We start from the raw sequence: 20,900 nt of genomic DNA, 5'->3' as shown, positions 1-20,900 counted from the left end.
ACTTAGTATACGTACATCTTTTCCCTGGGTTCAAAGCGGTTTTGTAATACTGTAACTTCACAGCTATTTTCAACCTTATCCCTGTTGGGCTACGGGTGGTGGCCATACAGGGTGTCCAGACAAAGCTCTACCTGGCCATGAACAATGAAGGCTACCTGTACACCTCTGTAAGTACACTGTAAGACTTCTTTTTTTGTGTTCACCAAATGTGGATTTGTCTGAACGCTCAGCTCATAATCCATGAGTGCCTAAAGGGTTTCTCTGAGTGCATCCAGCAATTTCTGTCTGAAGAGCAGCCGGCTCCTTTCATTGTAGTTAAATCAATGTCTTAGGAAATATCATGGATAGAGCAGCCTCATGCCTGAGGATCTAAACTGTTAACTTAAAGGTTGCAGGTTGGATCACAGACAGCAGCGATCAATGGGCTTGAAGAGATAATGAGATCCAACTCGTGCCCAAACACCATCTGTCTTCGTTACTAACAGCTAACCGTATTCAAAGACGAGAACATATTTAGACATATTCATTAGCACCTCCACGCAAACGTATTAGATAATTCACACTTAATATAATTGCGTTTATCTATGGAATGCTCATGGGAAATGATGCATCACCAAAAACCACACTGTGCCCAAAGTATTAGATCTCTGTCCAATACACACTCAGCAGTTATATGAAGAAATCACAATAATGCATATTCGGTTTTGCAAGTGCCTCTCTCCTCTGATTAAATGTGCTATGGCGAGATGAATAATTTAGTGCAGCGCCAATAAGTGCTTCTGTTAATTCAAAATGTAAATTTTAGCAACATTTCTGGCATATAGTAAAAACTGAGAAGACTTGCAGTGCGCCTTTCATACTCTTTGCCAGGCTAGACTATAATTTTGCATTATTTTCATAGTGCTCAAGCAAGTTTTAGTTGCTTTGTATTAGGGGTGTGCGATAACGACAAAACAATTCGACGTTGATAATATCTATAATTTTGCCGATAACAGTATAGTTTACTTCAAAAATGTGCATGACTTATATTGCTCCATACATCATGCTCTGAATGCACCTCCACACAGACAATTTATGGGCACTGAATGATGTTTTTTGAAAAGCGAGTGACATACTCAATAATGTGATTTTGCACATCGTTAAAACAACAATTACGATCCTATCGCAAACTATATATCTTGCACACCCCTGCTTTGTATATAGCTTGAGTGTGTGCCTATAGGAACACTCAAACTTGCACCCATGTTGTTGGGCCGCGCCGGCGTACGCGCATCTCCTGTTGATTTTGAGAGGTTGTTTACCCCAGAACGAATATATTGATCCACCAGAATGAGGCAAAGTGTTTCAGGCCTCAGGAGTTTAATGGTAATCAATCTGCGTCACAAACAGGAGGGAGAGCACACAGGACGATGTGCTGCCATTGTTAGAGCACCTATTAAGGTTCCAGTCAGAGGAATTTACCCCCAGATTTAATCACAAATCATAATGAGGCGATGCGACAGATGCTAGTCTGAAATTTGTGCCCTTCTCTTCACTGCTCTTTCCATTTATGTCTACATAATTATGTAGACATAATTCTTTACAAGTCAAAATATTTAAATATCCATATTAATTCCTTGCTTTAAGAGTCACCTTGAGTCACCGAGATACAAAAGTCCAACATCTGTCAGATGAACTCTGAATTTTATGTTAGTAAATGTCCTTCCTTTTCCAAGCTTATAACAGTAGATCAGGGATCAGGGAACAACTTTTGATGTTGGAGCCCAAAAAAGTGCATCCACCCTTCATAGAGGTAATCCACACTGCTCCAAGGGGTTAATAAAGGTCTTTTGCAGGTAATAGATGTGATTTTTAAGAGAAATATCCATTTTTGAAACTACTACACTAAAACTCTTTCATGAATCGCATAACGCAAAGATGCCGTTGTTACCAGAAGCTAGTTTTTGAAGTTTATAAAGTACAAAATCGCAAGGACATTTACTAAAATAACTCCAAATGCGCTTGTCTGAAAGATGATGGACGTATCTCATATTGCTTGAGGGTGAGTAAATCATGGGATAATTTTGATATTTGGCTAGAATATCTTTTTTTATATAGGGTATTATGTAAAGATCATGTTCCATAAAGATATTTTGTACATTTCCTATCGTAAATATATCAAAACATTATTTTTGTGAGTGGGTGCAGTCAGGGGCGTCATGCACCATTTTTTTAAAGGGGCAGTGTGCACAGTTCACAGAAATTTGTGCATACACAAACATCAAACAAAATATAATAGAGCTTTCAGTCTTTTCCATGGCACTTACATTTTTAACAATTTGAGCGCCCCTGCGTTCATGCAAAAACCTCCAAAAGAAAAGCGTTGACTTTCATATCAAATACTACTAAATCGGATTAATGACATATTGGCATCATATTTACATTTGAAACGGCATATTTTATTGATTTATGTTTTGTTTGATGATTGTTTAATTGTGCCATTAATGCATTTTGCACAACAACTGCATTATCCTATGAAATTAATGTCATTTTAAATCCATAAAGTATATAAACAACGAAAATTACATAAGCTATAGCCACGTCATTCATTGTAAAAAATTACCTGTAAATTTTACAGTAAAATACTGGCAGCAGGGTTGCCAGCCCGTTACTGTAATTTTTACAGTAGTGTCACTGTAATTTTAATTTACAGACTTTTTGATTACTGTAAAACCCTGTCTTTTTTACAAAAATGCTGTAATTTAATTTACAGACTTTGCCTGTATTTTTGATTACTGTAAAAAACTGTATTTTTAAAATAATGCTGTATTTTTTACAGCCATTCGTTACAGTGTTGAGTTTAATGTTCAATAATGATTTTGAAAAATATGTTTAGATAAAATTATTATATGAACGGATTTTTGCATTCAATTTTACCTCATATGTGAGCATGTGTGATTCCGCACCCCCGTGAACTCTGGCGAACTTTGGCGTTGTACCAAGAAGATGAATCCACAAATCTCTACTAATATAACGTTGAGACGGTCACATTTTAAACCATACATTTTCTACACAAAGGAGGTTAACTGCACATTACCGTACTGGGGTTTGGAAATATTGTGAGCGTTTCTTACACGTTTTAATTCCTCAGATAGCAAAATGCAGCAGCAACAACAAAGAGCTCATGAGCGCGCTCATATAACGTCTGCGACTGCGCTGGCTGCAGCGCCTGCCAACAGAATAAAGTAATGTAACGTGATCAAAACACATCAAAATGGCAAAAATCTCTGAACTGTGACAAGTATGCAGCACAGAATTAATAATTTTTTGCATATTAAACAGATTAAAAGACAAGTAACAGATTAATGGACGCTTCTTTGATTTTGAGGTTGCATGCAAAATCCATTCGGCTCAAAAAAACCGAGAGGGCAAGTGCTCAGTTTGTTCAGTTTGAATGGCCATGACGCCTCTGAATGCAGTTGTTAATGACTTCATTTGGACAACATTTATTTTTTGTACCCTCAGATTCCAGATTTTCAAATAGTTGTGTATCGACCATAGCCTGGTTAACAACAGACCAGTCTCATAGAGAATGAGACGTGGTCTGGGAACCACATGCTCATTTTCTCGTATTATAGGTGTGGTTTACGAATGCCTAGAGCCGTTTATTAAGCGCTACGAATGTCCATCAAATGCGACTGTACGTAGCTCATAGCCAATCGTTTCAATTATACCAGATGACGTATGTACAGCGACATAAATTCAAGAGTCAACAACTTTTATTACACAGCTGAAAGCTGTGCAACTAAACCGGTAGTTGTATATTGATATTGAAAAGCAACACAACTTAGTGGCACTGTGCCAACCACAGTATAGGCATAATGACAATATGATATTAATAAATACCACTTAGCATTTAAATGGTTAAATGGACTTCAAAAAAGGCACATTTACCTGGGAAGCAAATTACATATCTTCTCGAATCATACAGTATGCATTTTTAATGATATTTAGATACTTTTACTGGAAAACAGACAAGCTACTAAGTTGGATAAATGATTTTTTGCAGTGCCAGCTTTCTCTCGCTCTCTCACACATACACACTTTCTCTCTTATGCAAATACTTGTACACGCACACACACTCTCTCTCTTTCTTTCTCTCTCTCTCTCTCTTCCCACTGATTATTTCTCTGTTGTTTTTTCAACCCTTTTAGGAACACTTCACACCAGAGTGCAAATTCAAAGAGTCCGTGTTTGAAAACTATTACGTGACCTACTCGTCAATGATCTATCGGCAGCAGCAGTCGGGCCGAGGCTGGTACCTGGGTCTCAACAAAGAAGGTCAAATCATGAAGGGCAACCACGTAAAGAAGACCAAGGCTGCTGCACACTTCATCCCCAAACCTCTCAAAGGTTCGTTCAAGTGTCTCCCATACGTTTCGCAGGCTGATAGCTTTCTAAAAATATCTACCTAATACTGAGAAGATATTAGTCCATTGCAGAGCATGAATTCCAAGTAGCCTGTCGGCTTTGCGGCATGTGTAAAGCTCTGTAGGTTGATGTGTGATGAAGCACAAGAAATCTACTCTATGCAATTATGCAAACACCTACATGCTGCAGGTGTGTGTGGTCTTGTTTTACATATTTAGTGTTTTTACAAACTCAAAGGTGTTTTTTTCTTTAGTTAACTAGATATAAACAAGACAGTTACAGTACATATAGTAAATAAGTCCTAAAAAAAGCATACTGCATGTACACTACCATTTAAAAGTTTAGCCTCCATCTTTTTCACTTTGCGGAATAAACTAATCAAAATTATAACACGAATGTAACATTGGGAATTATGTTATAACTAAAGACGATTCAAAATAAACCAAACTATGTTATATTTATGCTAGAATTTGTAAGAATGTACACTAAAAAAACTAGGTTAAGTCAGTTCAACCTGCTATTTTAAGTTTTGACTTGTGATAAGTTGACAAAGCTTATAAAAACAAGTTGAAATTGTTTAACTTAATTTGTTTAGTTAAAGTAAAAAAAGTACATGTTGATTTGATATCATTTTTTACAGTGTGCTCTTGGCATTTTATCTGCAAACTTATCGAGGCTTCACTTTATGATGCTTCATAAGTAGTAATTGTATACTAAGTAGTTCCCATCTATGTTGGGCAGCTGTTTTAATGTTTTTTATTCAAGTCAGTCATGCATTTATAAAAAACTTAATAAAATAAGTTTTTTATTTTCTAATGAAATAAATTATATATAGTACTGTGCAAAAGTCATAGGCCACCACCACCAGCTTTGTTGTTTTAGCAAAGTTTTAATGTTCATCCACATTTTTCACTCTTTTTATTAAGATACAAACAGAAAATACAGAAAATGTACACAAAATTAAAAACAAAACCATTTTCAGGACTAAATGTCGTCTTCAGGCATCAGTCAGTATTTAGTGTGACCTCTCTTGGCACGAAACATATCTTGAGCTTTTTTTTTGAAGAGACTAAAGTCCTGAAAATTAATATTTAATTTCATTTAGAGATCCTGCAGCTGCTATTGCTCAAGTGGAAGGGGAGTTTACCCTAAATACTTGACACTTTAGCTTGTACTTTTATACTGTTTTTAATACTACATACACATTTCCTGTATTTTCTGGTTGTTTTCTAGTAGGGAGACTGAGAAGTGGTTATATATGATCACTATAACATTGCAAAAACAACTAATTTAATGGCCGCATAGTGGCCTATTGCAGGGTTCAAACCTGACGCGGTAGATGCGGCAAGCGCGAGTGATTTATATGTTAAGTCAATGCAAAGACGCGATTAGGCATCCTGCGGCGCGTTAACCAATCAAGACCTTTGCTGTAGTAGGGACATGATTACAGGAAGCGAGTGCAGTCTCAGCGAGTCGCAGAAGCCCCACCCATGATGCGAATTTCCGCGTGAATGTCTCTCTCGAATGACTAGAATTTTGAAGCGAGTAAACTCAAATGTTCAAGCATCCAACTACACACGAATAGTGCGGTTGGTGTGAATGCACCATAACAACCAGGCACGTTTGAGGCGTCAAATTCGCGTCTACCCCGTCTACTTTGCCACGTCTAGCTTGCCGCTGGAACATTTTGAGTTTACTTGCTTCATTCGCGCGTGAAATTCTAGTCATCGAGACATTCACACAGAAATTTGCGTCATGGGAGGGGTTTCTGCGACTCTGCTCGCTTCCTGTAATCACGTCACTACTAGAGCAAGCTCCTGATTGGTTAACACGGCACATTTTTTCTGCCAAAGTTCAAAATTATTAACTAGTACGTTTACCGCGGAAACGCTCAATTTGCGCCATTCGCGCAACCTAGACGCATGAATGAGGCGGAATCGCATCTAACGTGCCACGTTAAACGTCTTATTCGCGCAGCAAGACCTCCAGACGCACGTCAACGTGTCTTCACATTGGCTGAACATTGAAATCACTCGCGCTTGACGCCTCTACCGCGGCTGGTGTGAACGCAGCATAAGACTTTTGCACAGGACTGTACATAGACTTAATATTTTGTCTACAGAATAATTTAAAAGATTTAAGCATACACCTTCAGATTAAACTATTTTCAGCATCATGACAAACATTTCAGTCAAGTGACCCTAAACTTTTGAACAGCAGTGTATATGTTCATGATTTCACATACTTTTACATATATGCATTTTTTATGTATGCAGTGAATATATTTAATATATTACTTCAAGCAACTTCACAAGAATGGATACACTGCAGCATTTTTGTCAAATCAACATAAATGTCAACTTTTTACAGGCTAAAACTTAAAATAATAGGTTGAACTGACTTGGAAAACCAAGTTAATGCTGCATTTTTTTTAAACAGTGTAGATACCTGTATATTAGATTGTATAAGTGAAAACTATGCTTCTTTGTTTCATATTTACTTACATATAGTATACAGTACATGTCTCAAACAAATATCTAAGACATATATGCAAATAAAAAGCCATTTGTTTATAGCCCTATATCAGATTTCTATATGGGGTTACTTGTGTTATGACACAATCTTATCTCTTGTAACGTTGGCTCTGAACTACAAAGAGCTATATGATGGCTTTGTATGCATACATGCAATAAGAAAGTTTATAAAATGACAGGTACTGTAATAGAAACAGCATAACTACTTGCACACTGTTTTTACTTGTAAATTTACCCAGTTTGCACACATTTAGTTAACATATTGAAGCAAAGTCAATTGCATCTGGGTACTCAGTTGCTTTATACTCCCTAAACATAATGTTTCTGAGAAAGCTTATGAAACACAGAAGTATGGAAGTTTTCACTCCTTAAATTAAATTGGTGCCTGGGTTAGTCAGAAGGGAAATTATAAACTGCAGATGCATGTGTGCAGTCACAATTGAAGAGAACTAGACACTCCTCTAGTTGAAATAAGCTTGGGAGCTTCTTACAATTGGATTTAAACTAAAGTTTTCTGAAATAAATCTAGCACAAAGGTTTTTTTTAATGGCAATTAGGTGTTTTTGTGCAACGTAAGAGCATTTGTGAGCACTAATAGAAGATATTGATTTACTAATTTTAAACGGCAACCTTCCACAGCGCATGAACATGTGGGCACCAAAGAATTTCATCTCACTCTAAACATTCCTTGTTGCACCTAATTTTTTAAGTTTAATCAACTTACATTTACAATACAATTTGACTAGCGAGAACTTGCTATAAATTGTAAAAAAAAAAGTTGAATTAACTTAGTTATTTTAGCTTAAAGGTGCAGTGTGTAATTTTTAAAAGGATCTCTTGACAGAAATGCAAAATAATATAAAAAACTATATTATCAGGGGTGTATAAAGACCTTTCATAATGAACCGTCATGTGTTTATTATAGGGCTGTCAATAGATTAAAATATTTAATCGCGATTAATCGCATGATTTCATGAGTTAACTCGCAATTAATCGCAAATTAATCGCACATTTTTATCTGTTCTAAATTTACCTAAATGTAACACTTTTTAAGTTTTTAATGCTCTAATCAGCATGGATTTGGATAATATATATGCTATATGCAAACAGCCTGTTTACATTTTCAAATGAACCATCAGCCATAGTTTTATAAATGTTTTTGCCTTTAGAAGACTTTGTTCTTTCTCCATTTCTGTTTGCTGCTGCATCATTTGTGACCTGTGCTGGCAAATTGAGTTGGGATGAGCAAATTTTCAAAAATGTGTCATTTATATTTTAACATTCTCTATTAAAAAACTTCAAAACAATTGGAACAATTGTTGGAATCTGACAATGACAGAACTATACCTGTTAACGCAGAGCAAAAACAATATCAATATTCATATATGTTTTTCTTTTATTGTTTAATTTTGACATTGAGACAGACCACTTTAAGATACTGTAGGCTAATGCAAGGGTTTAATATAATGACACAACAGATACTTTTCCTTAACAGTTAATCCAAACATTCACTTCAGATATAACAGATTATAGGTCATACCTGTGTGAATTCTTGTCAAAACAGATATTTTTAAACCTGTAATTTTGTGTTAGATGTCTATATCAGGGTCACGCACTCGCGCGTTTGTGTGCGTGCGCTTCAGACGTCTGGGTCAGACATCGCTTTTGAGCCTTGTCACTCTTAATAACTCTTTTAACATCAATCAAATCCCGAACTTTATCTCTCTTATAATTATTTTAACATCAAGAAAGTCCTGCAGTCTATTTTCTATAATTTCTGAATGCTTTAAAAACGAAACTAAAAAGTGAAAGAAGATGCATCTTTGCTTTATATGGATTTGGGACGGTACACCTCACAGAAAACGTGCAGAAAACGTGCATTTTACATGTTTAATGACCATTTAGAGCATTGGATTCGCTAGACGAGAGCTTAATGTTCTTATTTTTATGAAAAGCTCCGACTCATCTAGATAGCGCGGGTCACTTGCTGCGTCTCAATTCATCCAGCTGTGGGTCAAACAGAAATTGCGTGTTGCGTTAATCGCGCGTTAATAAAATTAGTGCTGTTAAAATGAATTTGCGTTAACGCGTTATTAACGCGTTTATTTTGACAGCCCTAGTTTATTACCTTAAAATGAGACATTTTATCTACATACACAGAGGGTCCCCTTACATGGAAGTCGCCATTTTGTGCCACCATGTTTCTACAGAAGCCCTTAATGGACAAACTTTTTTTACTAAGTTGTCTCCGTCGATGACATGTTTTTCCGGTGGCGGCTACTGTAGCTTCTCTATGCGTTTCAAAAGTAAGGGGTTAGCAGTGGACTGAGCCGTTGGTTGCAATTCACAACCTCACCACTAGATGCTGCTAAAATTTACACACTGCACCTTTAAGTTACTCCTCACTCAAGAGGGTTGAAATTAATTGTAAATTTAAGTTGATTCAACTTAAAAATGCAAGTCCAACAAGGAATTTTCACCATGTGCATATGTGAAACTCATGACCTGTTACTTGTGTGTCTACCTATTACAGTTGCTATGTACCGAGAACCGTCACTCCACGACCTGACCGAGTTTTCACGCTCCGGAAGCGGCACTCCAACCAAGAGCCGCAGCGCCTCGGCTATGCTCAACGGCGGCAAGACTTTGAGCCAGAACGAGTCGACATAACCTGCGGTCTGCTGCTGTACGGCTGCTGGACTCTACCATCAACAAAACAGCACAAATGTGTTTACAAGAGTGCAGCGAAACCCTTAACCGGTGTTTCCTGAAATCACTGTGATGAGAACTCAAGTGCGAAACCTTTCCAAGAAAACCTACATTGTACAATTTTCTGCAGGTCAACCTTGTGAGACAAAGAAATCAAGCCATCTTACTGACGTGGGGATCTGCGTTTGTGGGCAATCCTCGTTTCCATGTGTAGCATACAGAGCTGTGGTTCTCTCTTAGGTCTTTGCCTCTTCCATGACATTGTTACAGAAACACAACATTTGTGTTTTGCTCCATTTTTCCTAGGGATGCTAACTCAATAGTGCAAAATGACGATAGCAGCTTCTGAGACCTATTTATTGGTAGAAGCAGAAACCCAAAGGTTTTGGACATATGATAAAAGTCTTTCTGCTTAGCCTTTTTGATGCATTGTCGTGTGCTTTTTAGGGGAGCCGTTTTGCCCCTCTTGGAGTCGTCTCTTACTGTGATTTTAACCTCCTGCCACATATCGCTATTCTGCTAATTAAAAAGATTTAGAGTTTGGTCTGTCTGCACACCAAAGATCTCATTAGTCCCTATGTATGGATGAGAGTTAGTTTATGTCTGCTTTCTCAGACAGATGGTTACGAATACAGAAAGAACGAATGTCACGTAGGCGTATCTGAAGGCTACTCTTTGTGTATGTATGATTTATCTCTGCTTTATATCTGTCTACCTATCTAATTTTGGAATCCAGGATATTGGATAGAAACTCAAATAAGAAAATGTCTAAATTATTGATTAGGATCCACCCAGCTAATATTTCTAATAAAACAGGTATTTGCTGTTCTTTGTGAATGAAAATGAAATGAAAACTAGCATTGTTTCAACAGGGCTAAATAAGCGGAAGTAAATCATTTATGAAGGAGAATTTATTTTTGTTGACATATACTTTATAGTCATCAGTAGTCAGGCAGCAACCCTGGTTATATTTTCAGTCAAATTCCTCTTTTGTTCTTGTGTGTATCAGGCATTTTTAATGCATGGGGACAGTGGACACTGCATGTTGTGTGGCTACGTATATTACCTAATAATATGGAACCATGTGCTCTTATGGATACCGGAGTAAAATACAAGTGTATATATATATATACAGTGTGCGTTTTATCCTGCTACCTGCCCGTTTATTAGTTGTTGTACATTTAAGAAGCTGCACCGAATAAAATGTTTTGTATGTTCAGAGCATTCATTATGTTTGCCTATTATCAGATTTTGGACTTTTTGGATTTTTCATCAGGCATTCTGCACTTCATATACTTTAAAAAAGATGGCCCCAAGCTGTCACTAGGGCGGTACCCTTTTAAAAGGTCCTAATATGTACATTGAAAAAAATGATATATGGTATATTTAAGCTACATTTAAACAAAAGTTTTTTTTATAATTATTTTTTTCAATTATTGTTTTTTTAAAGGAACAGTATGTAAGAAATTTATATCAATTAATCATAAATTGGCCCTGATATGTCACTAGACATTAAGAAATCATTTTCAATTCAAATACTTATATCACTGACAAAAGTGGTCTGGCCAGGATATTGTCATTTAAAAAGTGGAGTTGCAGCCCTCAACTGATGCTTATGTTGTCATGTTGTGTATTGGCCACAAGTTTTGTTATTGCAATACCAGTTTTGACCACAATCCTACATACTGTTCCTTTAAATAAATTGATTGCAACCACTTACCTTAAAAAATGTAGTAAATTAAATGAATAATTTTTTCAGTGTACCCAAGGTGAAAAAGTAGTACACTTCCATAGTGTACTTAAAGTGCTTTATTTTTGCACACTAATTTTGTACTTAATATACAAAAAATTCATTTTAGTACTTCTTAAGATGTTCTTAAGATTATCTAAGTACTTATTTGTGCTATTTTGAGACACCTTGAATATGAACTAAAATGCAGTTTTAACATAATATCTGTGTATTAAAAGTGTATTTAGTTAACACTTGTATTAAACTTGAACTCAACTTTCATACAAAGATGGGTTCAAGTATACTACAAATGGTACCTAAATAAATGTTTTAAATAAATTTTTTGCACATTTTAGTACATATTTATGGTGTCTCAAAATAGCACAGTGAAGTACACTTAGATAATCTTTAGAACATCTTAAGAAGTGCTAAAGATTAATTTTTAGTATATAAAGTACAACACTTGTGTGCGAAAATAAAGCACTTTATGGAAGTGTACTACTTTATCACCTGTATGTATACATTTAATATCAATATGTACCTCTGAGGTACTAACATGAACTCTTTAGGTGCAAAGGTGTACTTTTTGAAAGGGTACTGCCACATTTTTGACAATTTTTTCTGACAGTGTAGCGCTATTTCCAAAGAACAGCAACTCCAGACGTGTATGTTGTTACGTGAATGCTAATACGAGAAAAAAACGAATAAAGTTAAAATATCAGTCACTAAACCAATCCCTCTCCCATACACCACATTTATGGCTGCCCAATTTGGGTATCAAATTATCTCATAGCTTCCGAGTTGTAAATACCACTTAAGAAATCCATCATGTCTGACCATTTCTCACAATAAATGTAATTATTATTATTTTTTATTTTTTTTGCAATACTTACACAAACAAATGTGTATTTAATGAATCAATTTATTCATTTTCTTCTAGAAGTCAAATATGCACACTCAATGACATTCATAGCGCATTAGGAATGTACCCGATGTTCATTTTGGCACCGCAGTGCATAAACAGTAGGGAATTCATCTGAATTTAAACCATAACTCGTGAATAAACATCAGGTCAGCAAGCACAGTTAGATTTTTAAATAGATAGTTCCTGTTTTCTATTCATGAATTCATATTGATGAAGACACTGAATGAAGAAATTGATTTTGTTGTGCTTTGCTTCACTGGTACAGTATAGCCTAATGAAACCTCGGTCATGTCTAATGCATAACTTGTTGGGAGGCCATCGGAAAACAATTTATTGTTGTTCAATGTACTGTAAATTGAAATTATATATGTCTCATTTATTGACCATCTACAATCCTATTTGTCTCTGAGGAAATATCTTTTTCTAGAGCAGTGGTTCTCAACATTTATCATTACAGGGATCCCCTATTGTCCACAATTAATTGAACCCCACTCTTAACTTTTACTAAATTAAATATATAATAGATGAATTGGGATGACTAGACAAGGTAATCTTGCTACAAAATAACCAAACAATAAGAAATATCTTGATTTTTGGTTGTTTTAGCTCATTATAACTCTTGTTTTGTCCTATTTTTAAGTCAAATTTTATTTCTATAGCACATTTAAAAACAACAGGGTTGCGCCAAAGTGCTGTACATAAAAAGCATAAACATAAACAAGCAGTTACAAATATAAACACATTAAACCCAATACAATACATTTAATAAATCTTATAAAAACAATACAAAAACGACTTAATTTAAAGCCAACGAGAATAAATGAGTTTTAAGAACCAATTTAAAACCAGATAATGATGGAGCAGACCTCACAGCGAAGGGCAAACTGTTCCAAAGTTTAGGTGCGCATGCGGCAGAGAAGGCCCGACCACATTTAGTTTTACAGCGAAAGCGTGAGACAGTTAAAAGAAGCTGATTATAAGACCTTTTACATTACAAGATTACAAGAGTTCTTTGGGGGGTGTACAGAGTCAGCAGGTCACATATGTATTTTGGTGCAGCACCGGATAGCGTATCTCCTCAAAACGGTCACACAGAGCTTCCAGGTGAAAAGACGTAGCCGCTTTTGCTGGTAGTTAAAACTGTTTATCGTCAGCGTAACAGTGGTACGATATCCTATGCTTTTCGAATATGGCACCTAGTGGCAGCATATAGAGTGCCTAAAAGAGAAGCGGGCCTAAAATGGACCCGTGGGGCACACCACAAAGTAGGGGAACAGATGCAGAAGTAAATTTCCCCATATTTACTGAGAAAGTTCTGTCTTTGAGATATGAGGCCAACCACTGCAAGGCAACACCCTGAATGCCGCTACTTTTTCCAACCGATGCAACAAGATATTATGGTCGATCGTATCAAAAGCAGTACTTAAATCTAACAATATAAGCACTGCATGCCATCCGGTATCGAGGATTTGCAAAAGGTCATTGTTGACCTTAAACAAAGCAGTTTTTCTGTACTGTGCGTGGATCTAAAGCCAGACTGAAAAGTATCAGAAATATTAGATGTACTAAGATAGGTATCTATTCATCTGGCAATGCACAACTCTCTCTAAACGTTTAGAAATAAAAGGCAACTTGGATATAGGTCTAAAATTATTGAGGAGAGATTGATTTAAATTAGGTTTCTTAAGCAGAGGGTGAACTACCGCATGTTTAATAGCTTTAAGTCATTTTGAGGCCCCCATGGAAATGTGTTGAGGCCATCTGGTTGAGAAACACTGTTTTAGAGTCACACAAAAAGGTTGTTTTAATGGAAAGAAATATCAAATGAAATTTTTTTTAAACATACCAAGAGGGCCTCAGCTCATATATTTCAGTAAGTTGAAAAAGCAATCCAGCAGAAACGCCAATAACGTACAGAAGATGAAAATGAAATCACTCAAATACCTTTAATTTTAGTTATCTTGGCTGTCACAGTCCGTATCAAAAGATTTACTCCACATTTATTCAGCTACTCCAAAAATGAAATACATCTCCTTCAAGTATGGCCACTTTTAAAAATACATTATGTGCCATAACTATCTAAAATTTTTAATATGGGATGGTTACATCATCACCCAAGCTGAGGCCATCAAATCCCATGTTAATATTTCATAACCTGAACTAAATTTTGAATGAACTGGCCTGGGCTCGTTCCCAATAAACCCAGTGAGAGGATCATCTGCCCCTGGCTGAGGCGCTAAAGACTTTGTATTTATTATCATTCTTCTTATTAAAAAAGCACTACATCACCTGGTTAGATACCTAGATGGTGGTGAACACAAATAAGAGTAATGTGGGATGTGAAACAAACGGTGCTAAATAGCACTAAAAGTGGTTCACTGCCTCGTAATCATTTTAAGTGCCATATAGTAGCACATGTGTAGAACCATATTGTGCTATATAGAACCATTTATGGCACTAAAAATGGTTCCCCATGATTATGAGCTTTTAGTGCTATTTTGCAATATTTTTTAGAGAGTATAGATAACGAAGTAAAGTTATGATGGACTACTCTGTGCTGATCTGGAGTTTAAAAATCTAATTCCAGACGCAGCATTCAGGAAATTGTTCTCTCTGTGGCAATAAATGAAAATAATGCAGCTGATAAAGACCAGACAATAGCGAGTCTGGGCTGAAGCGCATCTATAACAGAGACCTCTGCTATGTGCAGCCATGCATGGTCACAGCACAGCAAATCATAAGACTAACCTGAAAAGCTATTGTAAAGAGAAAAGTACAGTTCATTGAGCACTGAAAGTGGAAATAATTTCACCGGCTACTGCGTGCAATGTAAAGTTTTCGTACGAGCTCCTACTTAATGCACAAGCTGGAAAGATTTTGTACAGTGGCTGGTCGGTGTTTACATTTACACTACGTCGGAGAGCAGATTCAAGCGTGAAGTTCCCATCTGTTTTGCTGTGCTTGTACTGTGAGTACCGCCGCTTTGAAGGCTCTGATGTTGATGAAGTGCAGAAAAAAGGTGGGGCTGACAGCCTGTACAATCACCGGTTGCCATGGAGTCAGGGATGATGTGCTTTCGATGGTTATTGGGAGGGGGGCACTTTCAAACATATGGCCGACCAATCACATATAGCTTGTTTGCTGCTGGATGTGCATACATCTCTGAGGCAATATTTACATTTGGTTACTCAATATTGAGGCCGGAGAAAATGCAAGTCATGTTAGTCGATGCCATGTGGCAAGCAGGCTAGACGTAATTTTGTACAAGCTGCGAGTCAGGCCACAGGGAGAATCTAAAAGCTTGTAGCTTTGAACTCACAATTGGAGAGACCAGGTTAAAAATGTATGCCATACAAAATCAAACCCTGGGCTGTTTCGGGTTTGTTTTTTAAATGCATTTTTTAAGAGCTTTTATAATACAATGTGCTCTCCGTTTCCTCTCTCTCACCACACACTTTAAAGGCACAGTTTACCCAATAAAGAAAATTCAATCACCCTCATGTTGATCTAAACAAAAGAAGATATTTTGATAAATGATGGTAACCATAAAGTTCATAGTATATAGTATTTGTTTATTCTACTGGGGAAGTCAATATGTACTGTCAACCGTGTGCATACTATCATTTATCAAAATATCTTCTTTTGTGTTCAACAGAATAAAGAAACTCATGTCTAGAACTAATCGATATGTAAACAGACAGAGTTCAAGGATAAGACTGACGTCAAGAATAAAAATGACATGTTTCATGACTTCTGAATGAGATCCGAGTGAACATGAGACTAGAAATACAAAACAGAAAAGTGGACTCTGCAGGCGGTTTATCTGAGACCTAAGGCGGATGTAATACCCTGCTAGACAGTCGCCATCTAATCATTAAATAGGATTGCGGTTTGAAGTTGCCCATGCTTCACCTCCGACGCTGTGTTTACCACTGTGACATGAAAGAAATATGCAAGCATAGATTATCTGACGTGACAGACCAAATTAATGTTTGCAATCATACATGTGAACCTGCGCCTTGTGATCAACGACAAGGCTTATGAGATTTGTGACTGTACATAGATGACAGCAAGTAATATAATACACAAATCATTCACAATATTTTATGGATGTCATTTTGGCAGATTCAGTGATTGCATTGTGATGTACTGAAAGTACTGGAAGAAGTGGGGGGAGCTGGGACCATTTGATCAGTTTTTGTATTTCTTCATAAATCTATGAACACACCGGGACAACGTGCATCACCCGGTGACAAATAACATATAATGATGTTGTATTTTTGTTTTAAAGAGATTTAAACAAAGAAATGATGTAAAAGTTACCAATTAAATAAGGAGATGTGAAACTAACCAAGATGTCTTATAATAAACTGTACAAGATTTCATATATACTTGACCTTGGACCACAAAACCAGTCATAAGGGACATTTTTTGTAATTGAGTTTAATACATCATTTGAAAGCTGAATAAATAAGCTTTTCATTGATGTATGGTTTGTTAGGATAGGACAATATTTGGCAGAGATATTAAAAAATTTGGAATATGAGAGTACAAATCTATAATATTGAGAAAATCGCCCTTAAAGTTGTCAAAATGAAGTCCTTAGCAACACATTTTAATAATCATAAATCAACTTTTGATATATTTTCGGTAGGAAATTTACTAAATATCTTCACGGAACTTTAATATCTTCAATGGTCTTTATCCTAACAATTGTTGACATAAAAAGATAATTTTGATCTATGCAAAAGTAGTAGTTTTGGCTTTTTGCTAAAAATATAGCCATGCTACTTGTTTTGCGGTCCACGGTCACATAAGTGAGTAAAATAAGTATTTGAACACCCTGCTATTTTGCGAGTTCTCTGACTTAGAAATCATGTAGGGGTCTGAAATTGTCATCGTAGGTGCATGTCCACTGTGAGAGACATAATCTAAAAAAAATCCAGAAATCACAATGTAGATTTTTTTAAATATTTATTTGTATGATACAGCTGCAAATAAGTATTTGAACATCTGTCTAACAGCTAGAATTCTGGCTCTTAAAGACCTGTTAGTCTGCCTTTAAAATGTCCACCTCCACTCCATTTATTATCCTAAATTAGACACACCTGTTAGCTGCATAAAGACACCTGTCCACACCATACAATCAGTAAGAATCCAACTACTAACATGGCCAAGACCAAAGAGCTGTCCAAAGACACTAGAGAAAAAATTGTACACCTCCACAAGGCTGGAAAGGGCTATGGGGAAATTGCCAAACAGCTTGGTGAAAAAAGGTCCACTTTTGGAGTAATCATTAGAAAATGGAAGGAGCTAAACATGACTGTCAATCTCCCTCGGACTGGGGCTCCATGCAAGATCTCACCACGTGGGGTCTCAATGATCCTAAGTAAGGTGAGAAATCAGCCCAGAACTACACGGGAGGAGCTGGTCAATGACCTGAAAAGAGCTGGGACCACCGTTTCCAATGTTACTGTTGGTAATTCACTAAGACGTCATGGTTTGAAATCATGCATGGCACGGAAGGTTCCCCTGCTTAAACCAGCACATGTCCAGGCCCATCTTAAGTTTGCCAATGACCATTTGGATGATCCAGAGGAGTCATGGGAGAAAGTCATGTGGTCAGATGAGAATTCCACTAAACGTCTTTGGAGGAAGAAGAATGATGAGTACCATCCCAAGAACACCATCCCTACTGTGAAGCATTGGGGTAGTAGCATCATGCTTTGGGGGTGTTTTTCTGCACATAGGACAGGGCGACTGCACTGTATTAAGGAGAGGATAACCAGGGCCATGTATTGCGAGATTTTGGGGAACAACCTCCTTCCGTCAGTTAGAGCATTCAAGATGGGTCTAGGCTGTGTCTTCCAACATGACAATGACCTGAAGCACACAGCCAGGATAACCAAGGAGTGGATCTGTAAGAAGCATATCAAGGTTCTGGCGTGGCCTAGCCGGTCTCCAGACCTAAACCCAATAGAGAATCTTTGGAGAGAGCTCAAACTTTGTGTTTCTCAGCGACAGGCCAGAAACCTGACTGATCTAGAGAAGATCTGTGTGGAGGAGTGGGCCAACCTAGTGAAAAACTACAGTAAACGTTTGACCTCTGTAATTGCAAACAAAGGCTACTGTACCAAATATTAACATTGACTTTCTCAGGTGTTCAAATACTTATTTGAAGCTGTATCATACAAATAAATAGTTAAAAATCATACATTGTGATTTCAGTTTTTTTAGATTATGTCTCTCACAGTGGACATAGATCTACGATGACAATTTCAGACCCCTCCATGATTTTTAAGTGGGAGAACTTGCAAACTAGCAGGGTGTCGTGTTCAAATACTTATTTTCCTCACTGCATGCTATGCTGAATAAATTAAACATGCAAATGATCAAAATCTCTTTTGGAAAGTCTTGAAAAAAGTTTAAATTTCAACATGCCCTCAAACTGGTCTTCATAACAAAACCATGAATGTCATCACAGCAGTTAAATATTTTGTGAATCAACTTTGTCATAGTTATGCTTAGTAACCTTAAAATTATTTCTGTGTTTTGTTTTTTAAACAAATGTAACAGCAACGTAAGCATGCATATTGTCTAGGCAGTCTTTAAGACGAATAAAGATTAGCAAGTAATGAATCTTTAAGATAAGTTTACCAGACCAAACTTCATCACAGCCAGATGGTTATTTGAGATCAACATGCCCTTTTTGGAGCCGAGCCTCTTCTTATCGACTAGATTGCTGGATCATTAATGAGTGTGATATGCAGCTCTATCTCTGTCAGGTACAAGCCAATTTAGGAGACTGTCACGCTGTGATGAGAACAAGGACCAGTTTTAATGAAAGCCATCCTCACATATTTCCTGTGTGAACCTAATCAGCCAGGGCTAATCATAGAACCTCCACTCCCCGCTGAAAAAAACAATACAAACCATCACAGAAATTCTAATGGTTTCCATTAAAATACCATTAGGAAAAATTAGCCTTTACTATCTAAACCACTACAAAATTCCTTTTTGTAGTGTGTTTGGGACACATTCCAGTAGGATTTAATGATCCCACAACACATACCAGTAGAGACCCACAAAAACCATTATAGTTTCCATTACGACCAATAAAATTCCAATTAAAACCATTAAATCCAATAGAATTTCTGTGATGGTTTCTATTGTTTTTTAGCAGGGCTATCTATCCTGACAAACTGTTTTTAAAAAAACATCTGTAAAGCATTTGGGAATATCTAGATTTTTGTATTTTTGTATCTTAAAGTCAGACATAATAACAACATTTAGGCCTAATTCTGCAGTAAGATTCTGCATTCAACTAAACTATTAAAGATCTACTGAAGTGCCGTAAACTGTGCAAGTAAATGCGTTAAATTTTAAAGAAGCCAATTGCGTTTAATCTACCTCACACCCTGAAATATTTATTTTATTGAAGAAAATATCAAAAAACAATCAATATAAATATATTTCAAATGCTAGGAGGAGGTTTATACAATTTTATAAAAATGCTTTAAAGAGAGTAGATGCTTGTAAAATTTAAATAGCTTTTTGTTTCTTCGAGGGGAATATTGATTCAGTAATAAGACTTAACTTCATTTTTAACTTTCAATTCCATATGAGTATTTTAGGACATATTGCATATTTATGGGATGCCTCAAATGTGCACTTTAAAGTTTGAAATAGTGCACAATGAGTCCTAATTTAAACTTTAAAGTGCACGCCTGAGGCATCCCAAAAATATGTGATATAACGTTATCCTAAAATACTCATAAGGAATGAACCAAACTACTTATTCATCAAGTCCTTGGTTCCATGGAAAAGTAAATGCAAGTTATTTTTATTGTTTTAAGGCCATGTGAAAAAGGAAATTGAAGTTTTTGTCCTATGAAAGCTTTAGTGTGAATTTGTTAGCATTAATGATATCTATGTGCTTCAAAACATTAACAAAATGAGCATTAAAGAAATATTAAAAACTAACAGTTTCACACTTATGACATCATTCTGCACTTATTCAAACTTTAATTAGTCCTTTTATATTGTGCACAATATGAAAGGATCTCTATAATGTTGTGCTGTACCATGTCCAAGATTCATTTAGTTTACTAGTCAGTAGGCTACCACACGAGGAATTCCGCGTTTAGGCCATAGGAGTGATTCGGTTGAGATTTAAATGAGATTCGGCCACAGACAATCACAGCGTGTAGATTTATGGTTAATATACACATATGTATCGCGATTTTGCCAAACACACACAGTTCAACATACAACTAAAAGTTTGTAAATAATAATAAATCTAAGGATTTTCCCGAAATACTTTAGGTGTGGGACTATTTTCTTACGCCAAAAACTCAGGCTCTGCCACTGATAGTTTGCAAACATGAAAAGCAGCGACTACAGTCTAGGTTATTTCTACTAGAGTTATACTGACGGTGTACATTTTTTGAGAGAGACAAAAAAGACAGAAAAACTTGTTATTATTACCGTGACATGACCTCCAAAGAAACCGACAATTGCTTTCGCCACGGCGGCGGAAGGATACAGAACAGTAAAGCGACCAAGCGCGATATAAATTTTCCGCCAAACTTTC

General features: G+C 36.4%; 1 protein-coding gene and 1 long non-coding RNA gene across 4 annotated transcripts in view; one reads left to right on the top strand and one right to left on the bottom strand.

Annotated features, from left to right (window-relative positions):
- The window catches only part of fgf13b (fibroblast growth factor 13b), an 18,894-nt gene extending 8,017 nt beyond the window's left edge, over positions 1-10,877 (top strand). For all 3 annotated transcript variants that reach the window (XM_073874275.1, XM_073874276.1, XM_055208442.2), the window contains 3 exons: positions 64-167; positions 4,194-4,392; positions 9,478-10,877. In XM_073874275.1, the coding sequence (XP_073730376.1) occupies positions 64-167; positions 4,194-4,392; positions 9,478-9,614 (440 nt within the window). In that variant the 3' untranslated portion in view covers positions 9,615-10,877. The remainder of the gene's footprint in view (positions 1-63; positions 168-4,193; positions 4,393-9,477) is intronic.
- The window catches only part of LOC129446927 (uncharacterized), a 26,031-nt gene extending 5,131 nt beyond the window's left edge, over positions 1-20,900 (bottom strand). The window contains exons 1-2 of the long non-coding RNA XR_008645305.2: positions 20,795-20,900; positions 18,965-19,120 (exon numbers count right to left, since the gene is read on the bottom strand). This is a non-coding gene — a long non-coding RNA (uncharacterized lncRNA). The remainder of the gene's footprint in view (positions 1-18,964; positions 19,121-20,794) is intronic.

This window comes from Misgurnus anguillicaudatus, chromosome 12, assembly GCF_027580225.2.
Source record: "Misgurnus anguillicaudatus chromosome 12, ASM2758022v2, whole genome shotgun sequence".
NCBI classification, from domain to species: domain Eukaryota; kingdom Metazoa; phylum Chordata; class Actinopteri; order Cypriniformes; family Cobitidae; genus Misgurnus; species Misgurnus anguillicaudatus.
The sequence above is the reverse complement of the archived record's forward strand: the minus strand, read 5'-3'. Positions and strand labels throughout refer to the sequence as shown.